This window comes from Trachinotus anak, unplaced genomic scaffold, assembly GCF_046630095.1.
Source record: "Trachinotus anak isolate AG129_WGS33_773 ecotype Australia unplaced genomic scaffold, CSIRO_AGI_Tana_v1 ptg000011l, whole genome shotgun sequence".
Taxonomy (NCBI): domain Eukaryota; kingdom Metazoa; phylum Chordata; class Actinopteri; order Carangiformes; family Carangidae; genus Trachinotus; species Trachinotus anak.
Genome location: NW_027273862.1, coordinates 29,613,469 through 29,624,363, shown reverse-complemented (window position 1 = coordinate 29,624,363; position 10,895 = coordinate 29,613,469). Strand labels below are relative to the sequence as shown.

The window sequence follows — 10,895 nt, the reverse complement described above, 5'->3', positions numbered from 1 at the left end:
TGAGAATCCACGCACTTTAAGTTACAAAGAGAAAGCATGTATGTTATTGTTTTTTTGTTGTTTTTTTTTTTTTTTTAGATTTCCTCGCCACTTTTTTACCACAGTACCTGGGATGTCACAATTAAATTATTGTCGTTACCTCTTAGTCAAATTTGCTATTTAATTCTCAGAGTAATCATTTGTGATGGTATCTAATGTAATCTGTTGATATCAACATATAATGCCACATATGCATTACATCTGACATTAAAATTTATTAAACGTCATCATTTAATTTCATATTGCATTTTTATATTTATTGCGCCCACAAAAGTTATAACAAAAAATAGAATAAAATAAAATAAAATTACAATAGAATATAACTGAAATTTTAAATTTACGTTCCCCCTTTGGAACAACCTTCAAATTACTTTAAATGGCTTCTTAATTCACCCCCATAAATGATGGTAAACAAAATAAGGGTGTTATTGATTGATGGGTCAAATGTCTTTTATCAGACAATACAGCGCAATGAGTAGCGTTACAAAGATTTAACTATTTCACTGAGTGACCTACATTCAGCTGCAGCAGATGAAATTGCTGATAAAACAATACGTATTAATGTAGGACTCACAATAAAGAGAATAGTGGCGCCATCTTGTGTTGCATAAACACATCAAAACTTGTATTAATAATGCAGCTTGCACAGTAATGAGATGTTTTACCGAGGCAATGATAATAAAATGAAATACAATAAAAATAAAACATTGAAATACACTTTTAAAAAATGATTTTTTTTCCTTACTTAAATAATCTCCAATAGGAGTTGTCAAACATGACCATTACAACATTTTGAACAGACAAGCAATAAATTAACAAACAAGGATTCAATTCCATTCTCTCAACATACTGTTGTATGTAATATAAAATGATCAAGCAATATCAAAAATACATCCTGCAATGTGTTATGTGATCTTATATGATTATGATGTATTCTGTACTATGAAATATATCATATGCTGATTCTTTTTTTTTGGAGGGGGGGGGGGGCATTTTTGCCTTTATTTGACAGGACAGTAGAGAGTGACAGGAAAGGGGCAGAGAGAGGGGGGGCTAGTCAGGAGCTGAACTGGCACTTGGCTGCTGAGAGCATCTGCGCTCATGTGGTACACATCCTAACCACTCGGCTGAAGTTTAAAAAAATTAGAGTCTGAGGACCTCAGGTGATAAGGGTGTGAGACGGGAGGGGGAGCTTGGCTCCTGCCAGCTCTCACTCTATGAGGACACCCTAGTAAAAAGAGCCTACCGGCCTTGGCAGGCCTCAGAGGACAGGTGAAGACACCATTATTCCCACAGGAAAAGATAAGTTGTTTTTAAAATAGGGAAAGATAAGATACCTATTAAGTTGTTTTTTAATAAAAGGGGAAAGATAAGACCAATATCCAGCCAAAAGAATGAGGTTCAGGTACTGTGAATTGGGTTAGGCTCTGGGGCCAGCTCGGGTTTATTTCTTGTGCTGGGAATAAACTCTATTGCACTGCACTCTGTCTGTCTCCAGTGAGTTTTTGAACTTATTGGAACTTCAACAGTTGCGTATTTGAGTTGGAAGAACAGTGTTGGAGTGGAGGCTCAGACTTAGTCTCCGAGTGGCCAATCCCATACTGACTCTAAAATGAGGCTGTACTTTTTAAATTAAAGCATACCACTGCAGAATAAAACAATGAGATGTAGATGTTTAAGACTTGAACTTTATGACTGTGTAGTGCAGGGGTCATCAACTACATTTGTCGAAGGGCCAGAATTTTTCTCGGCAGACAATGTGGGGGCCAGACTTTCAAATGAAATGAAATTACAAAAGAATTTACATTTTGGCCTTTTGGTATTGTTGTTTTGATATTTTAATTTTCTTTTGTGGGGCTGTCATGTCCATCACTGGAAAAACTTGATGGGTTTGGGGAAAGACTTGATCGGTTCCACGCAGATTTGTTGTCAAGGAGGCTGCTGCGGTAACTTCACAGAGAAGATGAAGAAGATGAAGGAGGAGAACTTCTCTGCCAGATTCTGATGGGGATAACAGGGACGTTATTGGGTTTGTGCGTGACCCATTCACTATCAGCTCAGGTGGAGAATTCTCCGCTAATGTGAGGAAGGTGATGCTGTTGGATGAGGCGGCTATTGAAGGTGAGCTGGTTGAAATCCAGGCCACCGGCGACTTGAAGGCTGCTCTCTGTGGTGCTGAAAGCTTGAGCGCTTTTTGAGTATCGTGTCCCCAAGACTATGGCACATTGAGGACATTGACTTTATATGTGCTCACCATGTTCGGCTCAACCTATACATGCAAATCTGCGTTCTGGAAGATGAACTCTATCAAAACACAGGAGAGGAACCGACTGTCAAATCAGTCTTTGGAGGACTCTTGATGATGAGTGTGAGTATTTCAGCCTTGTGATTTTGTGACATCGTTGGTCTGGGCTACTTAACGTTTGATCTGATGTGCCCAGCAACATGTCTGAGCTGTGTTTTGCTCTGTTATCACGCCAGGTTAGTACCTACCATGCTCCTTTAAGTGACGTTCTTTTTCTTTTCTTTTTTAACTGAGAAGTTTGTTAATTGAAGCTTGTTAATGAGACTTTGAAATAAAAACAAATGTTAAGCAAGGGCATGTGAAAAATGACGTTAAATGAGGACAGCACATAAAACAATAAATGTTAAATGAGAGCAACGAGTTTGTCCTCATTCTTGAATCTAAACAGACTATGACAGTCATAAAAGGTGGGGATGTGTTCCAGCTTCACCTGCTCTCGGCTGCTACTGTTCAGTGCCCAACCAGAGGCTGCAGTCGGCACATGAGGGAGGTGGGTCCCCCTGTGGCTCCTGCTCCTGGAGTACTCACTGATAAGCGCCGACAGAATGAGTCTAGACCGGATAAAAGGGTAAATCTTTTCTGCTAAAGTTAGGACTATTTCGATCTCATTGCTTTTTGGGTTGCTTTAATAGCAGGGATTTTCTTTTCCTCCTCACTATTTACTATAATTCAATCGCGGGCCAGAAACAGAAAATTAAGTATTTTAATGAGCAATTTATTTCAAGCAAAACTGCCAAACACCATTTGGATTTTAGTTAATTGAGAAGTGAATATCTTTGCATTTTTGACTATTGTTCAAAACAGCAGGCATCACTTTAAGCATTTTCAGCATCCAGGACCAAGGTAAAGAGCGTTATGTGCTGTTGTTTCACTTTTCCAAGTCTCTCACATTTCGCTTTTGCAGTTTGTAAATGGATATTTGGTGATGACTCTTGTCAGGAGGTTACATGCTTGAGATTTAATGTACCACTTCTAATGGTTTTAGTGTTTAATAATTTATACACCTCAGAGCTACATCAACAATAATTACCAAGGTGACAATTTTGCTGGATAACTTTGCAGTTTATTACTGAATCACAAATACAGCAGAACATACATAATGCATAATTAGGGTTAGGGTTAAATAAAATATCTGTGTGTCTATGTGTATAACGGAGGAAAAATAATTAAAAAGGACAAAAGCCAAAATGTGTGTAAGAGTGTTTACATTTTTCTTGTTCCATTAAGCAAGTCTATCTTGACTGAGGAAAGTCTCCTTCATTCATTGGAAGCCACTGAAGGTTTTCATGGATAATGATTAGAACTAAACATAAAAATCAAGATACTTATTTTAAATCATCTTGAAGCACATACTAGTAGGAGCAGTTATAAAGCTAACTGGGATAAATACACTGAACAATCACTCAGCAGCTGCAGTACTACTTCATCATCCTATCATTGTTATTTTATATTAAGGTTTCTCCCAGGTTCTCTAGTTGCATAGACTGATTCCACAGCTTATATAGATATAGGTGTAGGAATCTAACAATGTTAATATAATAAAAATTCATTTAAATGTGCATAAGAATATACATGAACACCCAAAACCTGCTGGAAAAAAATCATCAAAATAAGTGTTTACATATTCAGATGCAATGAATGCAAAACTGGAATTCTTCTGCTTAACTTTCAATTTCAGGGAAAGGTTGGTATTTGATCTTTGACATTTTGGTTTTGTAGATGACCGCTCCACAGAGCATGCCAACAGCTGCAAGAAGACATCCAGCGATGAACACCAGGTTCAGATTCAGGTTGGTCACTGGAGAAAAGAGAAACACAATTTGAATTCAGTCTTGTCCAAAGTCTAATTGGGACTCAGGACTCAGGTGTGTTGTTAAGAAAACACTTCCTGTTTTCATACCTGTGGCTCCGGTGCTCTCTGCTGATCTCCTTAAGCGCAGGGGACCCTGGGAGACAAAGTGATTTGCTGTCTGGATGCCAGCCTCTCTCCTTCTACGGTTGTTATGGTGGTGACCACTTGTCAATGTGGAGTTGATGCATCCTTGTGAGGCCCTGGTGTTGGGGTTTCCTGCTTCACACATCAGCACTGAACAGGTGATGTACACCTGAATACAACAAGACACGGTGTCATTATATCTCTGGCCAATTGGCTGCTGGTAATACCTTCATATTTACTCTATAGACAGGAGAGTTGCTAACTCAAAGAAGCAATGTTCCCGAAATGTCAAACTATGTTTTTAAACATTTAGAAATATTCGCAGGAGACATTTAAAGTTCAAATCCAGTTGATCCATCGCTCACCCGATCATGCAGTCCGATGAACTTGAAGGCCTCCATGCTGAACCTGAACTGTTTGTTCTGGGGGCAGGGATAGATTTCAACAGTTGGGTCCACTATACACCTAGTCAAAGCAAGACAAGAGAAAGGTAAGAACATTACCTCTGCACTCTAAGAACTGTCTTCACTTGAACTTATAATACTGTACTCTCCACCAAGTCTGATCAACTGCTCTTAAATGTCCCACACTCCATGCACGAAACAAAGGGGGACCAAGCTATTGCCTTTTTAGCTCCAACTGTCAGGTCGGTTAAGTCTGTACCACATTAACTTTGAAAGACTATTCCTGCTGGTTTCTACTATATTGTTTTTTATTGTTGAGTTTTATGCATCTTCTTTACTGATTGTGAAGCACTTTGTAACTGCTGTTGAAAAGTGCTACATAAATAAAGTTTATAATTAGAGACATTTAATTAATCTATTATCTACAAATGGGTAGATGGGTGGAGATGGAGCCTATCCAGGCTAATAGGTGGGTAGAGGTGGGGCACACCCAGGTCACCAGTCTATCACATTGCTGACATAACAGATTCATACTCTCATTCACACCTACAGGCAATTTAGTGACAAACCTCTCATGAAAAGCCCCAACAAACAACAAATCTTTACAAAAACTTTCTTATTTCCCTTTTTGCCACCAGAGAAAGTTTTCATACCCATTTTCGATGATGGGGTAGCGTGGCTGGTAGTTGGGGTTATCGTATGGTGCAGCACTGCAGGAGTCGATAAACAGCTCAGTGTTGTTGACTGAAGAGGTGGCCTCTATCTGCATGTAAATCCTGCTCTTCAAGTAAAACTCCAGAGGGTATGAGTCTGGATCAATCCTGTGTTGGTACTGGTTGTCAGGGTAGAACTCAAACTCGTAGGTGAACGTGCCGAAGCCTTTCTCCCACACGGTGACGTTCTTCCTGTGTGCTGTGAAGCCCAGTGTCACATTTCCTCTTTTGGGGTACTGGCAGCAGAACTGCACCTCCAGCAGGTGCTTCCTGGTGATCAGGCTCCCGCTGTTTTCGACTGTGGTGATTTCGTTCCTGAACAGGAGGTTATCATCATCTTCCTGCAAAGTAAAAAGAAATGATTAGTTATGTCAGTCCTCATGCAGTGAATGAAAACAAAAGGCAACACCAATAACGTGATGAAACAAACAACCTCTTTGTTACCTCGATCTGAGTGCCACAGGCGTTGAGGGGGATGACAGCAATGATGTGGGTGCTGTTGGAGTGTGTCTGGAGGCTGCAGGCGGTGTTGGTGGGATCACTGAGCTGCAGATGATCCTCTTTTAGTCCATGCAGTGATGATCTGTCAATATGTACTGTCATGTTTGACTCACCGCAGACCACATGGGCATTAACTGGAATGAGACATGAACATTTTGAAAACAATGATAAGAATCAATAATATATGTTATTGGATATATATATTTAATTGATGTTGATATATGTTTGTTAATGTCGCTATTTGTCTACTTTATGTTGGAAGTTATTGACTAAATAGAACAATTGTAACTTTATTCATATTGCACTTTTCTTGACAAAGTTATAAAGCGCTTCACAGAAAAATAAAACCAGATTAAAAAGGAGGCCAAACAGCCTGGGCATAGTAAAAAAGGATAGAACAGAACATATCATATATCAACATTATGCAAAAGGATCTGACAATAAGTGAAGGGGAAATAAAATAAAAACAATAATTAGGGATAAAACAATCTAAATAAAAAAAATATATAAATCACTGAAGGCTAAGACATAGAAATGTGTTTTAAGAAGAGATTTAAAGGAAGTTAATAAATCAGAGCATTTGATTTTAGCCAGGAGAGAGTTCAGAGTGTGGGTGGCCTTGACCTTGGGGTGAGCAGCAGGGTTCCTTCCACAGATCTTAATTCTCAGTTGGGCACATACCATGTCAAAAAAATCTGAGATGCAACTGGGGGTAAGGCCAAGGCCATTTACACCATTGCAGTTATAGTTACACTACCAAATGTTGACGGTGTTGTAGCCCTATGACTCACCTTCCTTTGTCTTGACATTCACCAGAACACACCTCATCTCGGACTGATAGATGCCAGACCTGAAAAGCGTTGGTGAGCACAGATTTTGAGATGTATTTTGAAACTGCAGATGGCACCAGCCTCTAACTCCAACTTTTGATGCACATTTGCTTCTTTTTAGAATGAATTATTTTAAACCTGAACCCTTATTTCCTTATTTTTTCAAAGCTTTCTTTAATTTTATGTCTCAGGCTCAGCTGCACCCTTGAGCCACGAGGTAATGCACTCTACCTCGTGGCTCAGAGGTCAATTTTGCAAAACACTGAACACAGAGAAATGTCACTTACTGTGAAGTTGGGTTGGCGTGGTGATGGTGATTGTGATTGTGTGTGGTGTAACCAGCGGTTGCAGCAGACCTGCAAAATATGTAAAAAGTTACATCATGGTTTCTCATTGACATTCACTGATTTGTCAGAGAAGAAATGAACCCCAGGCTCACCCTGTTGTTGCTTCAACAGCAAAGCAGATTGGGTGATAATCTCCCAGGTCATCTGGGTGAGGCGTCCACCTAATGACAAACTCGCCATGTGTGGTCATGTGCTTGCTGATATTCTGTGGCCCACTGATGATGATGCCATGAATTCTGTGTGAAAACAAAAGACACCAGATATTTCTTTGTTATCACTGATATAATCTTCCTTGTTGATATGACGACAACGTTTTGTTGCCACAAGGCCTCATGTTGGGTCTCACTCACGTTGCCCAGGTAGCATGTGCTTTGACTCTGATCTCCATTTCTTTGTTGATCTCTGCGTAGATGCGTGCTCCATTTTCAGGTGTTGGCTGCACAAACTTTGGCAGGTAGAGTCCCTCCTGACATGAGGGAGCAGGTGGATCCACTGGAGATAAAAAGACGTGTTTTTGATCAAACTTTTCTGAGGACTTGGATTCTTGATCTCAATTTCTAAAAGAATGGCTACAGGTATGTGTAACACCACACACCAAGGTGTTCCAACACGCATGAACATTTTATCCCCCTGAGGGCAGTGCTGCAGCAGCTTTATTGCTTAATATGGAAACATGTATGGGGAAAATCTTAAAAAAACTAACAAAAAATAAAACCCAAAATCAATCTTACCAAGTAAAGAGAACTGCAAAGGTAGTTTACTGAGAGGAGCAGCGTGCCACCCTGGGGTTGTGGTTGATGGTGCAGTGGTGGTTGATGGCCATGTTGTGATTGGGGCTTGTCTCTTTCTCCTCCACTTAGGCAGTGGAGCCTTGTAGTAGCGGGATCCGTCTGAGTAGGCCAGAGTGATGTGGTCTTGTGGGAAGTCCTCCACCACCAGCTCAAATCCAAAAACTCTGTGGTCAGCACTGGCATTGTGGTAGTGTAGTGTGCAAGAGTCCTGACAATGTGAATATTTAGCAGTTAAGAGAGGCAAAGCATCAGTTCATTAATGTGTAATGTTAAGGTAATTCATTTTTCAACTAACCTGATCTAGGTGGAAGCCTGAAGGCTGGTGGCATGAGCTGCACTCTGAACTACCGGCAGTTCCATATCGGCATCGAACTTGGTCATCATCGGGATCAAAGGACATCAGTTTGTACGTCCGTGGGCAGTTCTGAGGAACTCTTGAATAAACACATTAACACAAGTTAGTAAAAGTTTTCTGTGAGTGATCCTTTAGGAAAAAATAATCAGATCAGCAGTTTAAAACACATGCATCTGGATAGCAGGAGGATATTCTATAGTTTCTTTAAAAAATGGTAGAGGTTGGTGGTTTCATGGTGACTGCAGGAGACTCACCGGAGGAAAGGTAGAATGGCAATGTCTGGTGATCTGTTTGGTTTTCCGGTGTCAGATCTTGTTCCCAAATCCACACGAGTGAGTAGCCTCCAGTTACTATTGCCGTGGCGTTTTGGGATCCAACAGCAGCTTGCTGCCCTGATGTGTGGAAACAACAATGAAATACTCCATTGAAACTGAAATACACATTGAAATACTGTAGATGTACATGTGTGAAACTGAACAAACTTCCATAATAAATGTAAATGCATATGTAAATAATAAATACCCACCTCTCTTGAAAAGGATTATCACTCCAGAGGCTTTTCGTAATGACTGTTTCAGTTTCACACCACAGGTCGGTAGATTGTGGTGAATTGGTGCTCTCGTCAATCACACCGTTCCTGGGACTGTTGTTCTGGCCACAGTTGCCTTGGTCACAGAACCAAGTGTGGGTGAACTGACACCCATCGAAGGTGTCCCTGTTGCGAATGATCACCTGTGGAAAAAGATCAAATCAAGCAATTGTGTAGTTAGAGATGGTTCCTCTACTGAAACAGGTGTAAATTATGTTTTTGTGTATTCTGTAAAGTCACCAGTTATATCACTACGATGCTATCCTTTTTTATTTTACTGTCAGATACCCTCATCCTAACTCATCAAGTTTATTTTAGTTTATTTTAAGTTTAGAAGTTGTTTTTTTTTTTCTTTTAAAGATTAAATTCTTAAAGCCAGACATAAAGAAATTTGGATGTAGCTTACTGTTGCTACATGTTGCACTTAAAGAGCACGCTGAGGAATGACAGGTATCTGCTGTGGACACTTGTATATGTCCAATAACCACCAAGCACTAACAAAAAAATTTTGATATTCTATGCAAAGATGCCTTCCAAGATAGAAACTACCAAGATAAAAAAAAAATAGATTTTAGAGTTTGGAAATAAATATTTAAAATTATAGTAAATATTAAATAATGTTAATAAAATATAAAAAATAAAGTGATAAGAAAGGATATTCCCAGAATATGCCATCATCATATCCCTCACCCTATGTGACCCATCAGGGTTTCTTCCTTTGTAGGCGAAGGTCACGGTTCCCCCAAAGTAATGCGATGCAGACGCCAGTGAGGCCAGGAGCAGCGGAAGCAGGAATGACAGTGTGGAAGCCATGATGCTCAGATCTCACCTCCCCAGGTTCTCTGCTGCTCAAGTCCACCTGCAGCATCTTTATATACACCCACAGACCTGCTGGAGGAGGTGGACACGGTCCTGCCAAGTTCAATGGCATGTACACTATGTTTGAGAACAATAGGTAAACTCTGAAAACTGGTTTTCAATTAAGATGAAACATTTTGTGCTGTAAACGCCTTGACTGAATTCCTTCAACAAGAGCACATACCTCAATAATGAACCTGACTTATTTATCAAAGACTCTTTCCAATTAATTGCTTGCAGCACAGAGAGTGTGTTCTCATCGTGAATATGAAACTGAAACCTAAGCACAATGACAACTAAGGCCCGTTACACCCACCGTTGTAGGGGCACTATTTCAATTCAATTCAATTCAATTTTATTTGTATAGCGCCAAATCATAATATACATTATCTCAAGGCTCTTTACAGGGTCAGGTCAAGACCTTACTTTGTTACAGAGAAAAACCAAACAGTTCCCACAAAGAGCAGCGCTTGGGGACAGGGGGGAGGAAAAACTCCCCTTTAACAGGAAGAAACCTCCAACAGAACTGGGCTCAGGGTGGGGGGCTGTCTGCCTCGACCGGTTGGGTTTAGGAGGAGAAAAAGGGGGAGGTGGGGGGAGGAGAGAGGAGAAAAGAGAGAGAGAGACCAGGAACAGCTGTGTAGGTAATGGTGTTATCAATAATAATGACAGGTAACAGTGGTTAATAGTAAAGATGAGTAGTGGTGGATCTGGATCCTGCTGCTCCCGAGGCAGAGATACCTGCAGAATGAGGACAGAGAGAGGGAGAGAGAGGAGAAGCACAAACTACAGGAGAGAAAAAAAATACAAAGTTAATGGCATGAAGTCATCGAGAGAGAGAGAGAGAGCGCCCAGTGCATCATGGGAATCCCCCAGCAGTCTAGCTCTATAGCAGTATAACTAAGGGATGGGTCAGGACATACCTGAGCCAGCTCTAACTATAAGCTTTACTAAACAGGACAGTTTGAAGCCTGATCTTAAAGGTAGAGAGGGTGTCTGCCTCCCGAACCCACACTGGGAGCTGGTTCCACAGGAGAGGAGCCTGATAGCTGAAGGCTCTGCCCCCCATTCTACTCTTACAAACTCTGGGAACCACAAGTTGACCTGCATTTAGAGAGCGAAGTGTCCTATTGGGAAAATAGGGAAGTATAAGCTCTCCAAGGTACGATGGTGCCTGACCATTAATGGCTTTGTAGGTGAGGAGGAGGATTTTAAATTCTATCCTGG

At 40.6% G+C, this 10,895-nt stretch overlaps 1 protein-coding gene across 1 annotated transcript; it reads right to left on the bottom strand.

The window, feature by feature from the left end:
• Positions 1-3,385: 3,385 nt before the first annotated feature.
• LOC139628383 (uncharacterized) lies at positions 3,386-9,665 on the bottom strand. Its single transcript, XM_071490019.1, has 14 exons — positions 9,501-9,665; positions 8,748-8,953; positions 8,476-8,613; positions 8,162-8,300; positions 7,807-8,074; positions 7,426-7,567; positions 7,168-7,311; positions 7,016-7,084; positions 6,690-6,748; positions 5,842-6,032; positions 5,338-5,738; positions 4,646-4,745; positions 4,245-4,449; positions 3,386-4,142 (listed from the first exon to the last, which is right to left on the bottom strand). Exons 1-14 carry the CDS (start codon positions 9,621-9,623, stop codon positions 4,006-4,008), a joined length of 2,322 nt encoding a protein of 773 aa, XP_071346120.1. The 5' UTR covers positions 9,624-9,665; the 3' UTR covers positions 3,386-4,005.
• Between the last annotated feature and the right edge of the window lie 1,230 nt (positions 9,666-10,895).

Excerpts from the sequence above, each read along its gene's own strand:
- LOC139628383 (XM_071490019.1), bottom strand. The coding sequence starts at position 9,623 with ATGGCTTCCACACTGTCATTCCTGCTTCCGCTGCTCCTGGCCTCACTG. Across the intron at positions 8,301-8,475 it reads GCCATTCTACCTTTCCTCCG|AGTTCCTCAGAACTGCCCAC; the intron begins GTGAGTCTCCTG and ends TGTTTATTCAAG. Across the intron at positions 6,033-6,689 it reads GAATGTCAAGACAAAGGAAG|TTAATGCCCATGTGGTCTGC; the intron begins GTGAGTCATAGG and ends GTCTCATTCCAG.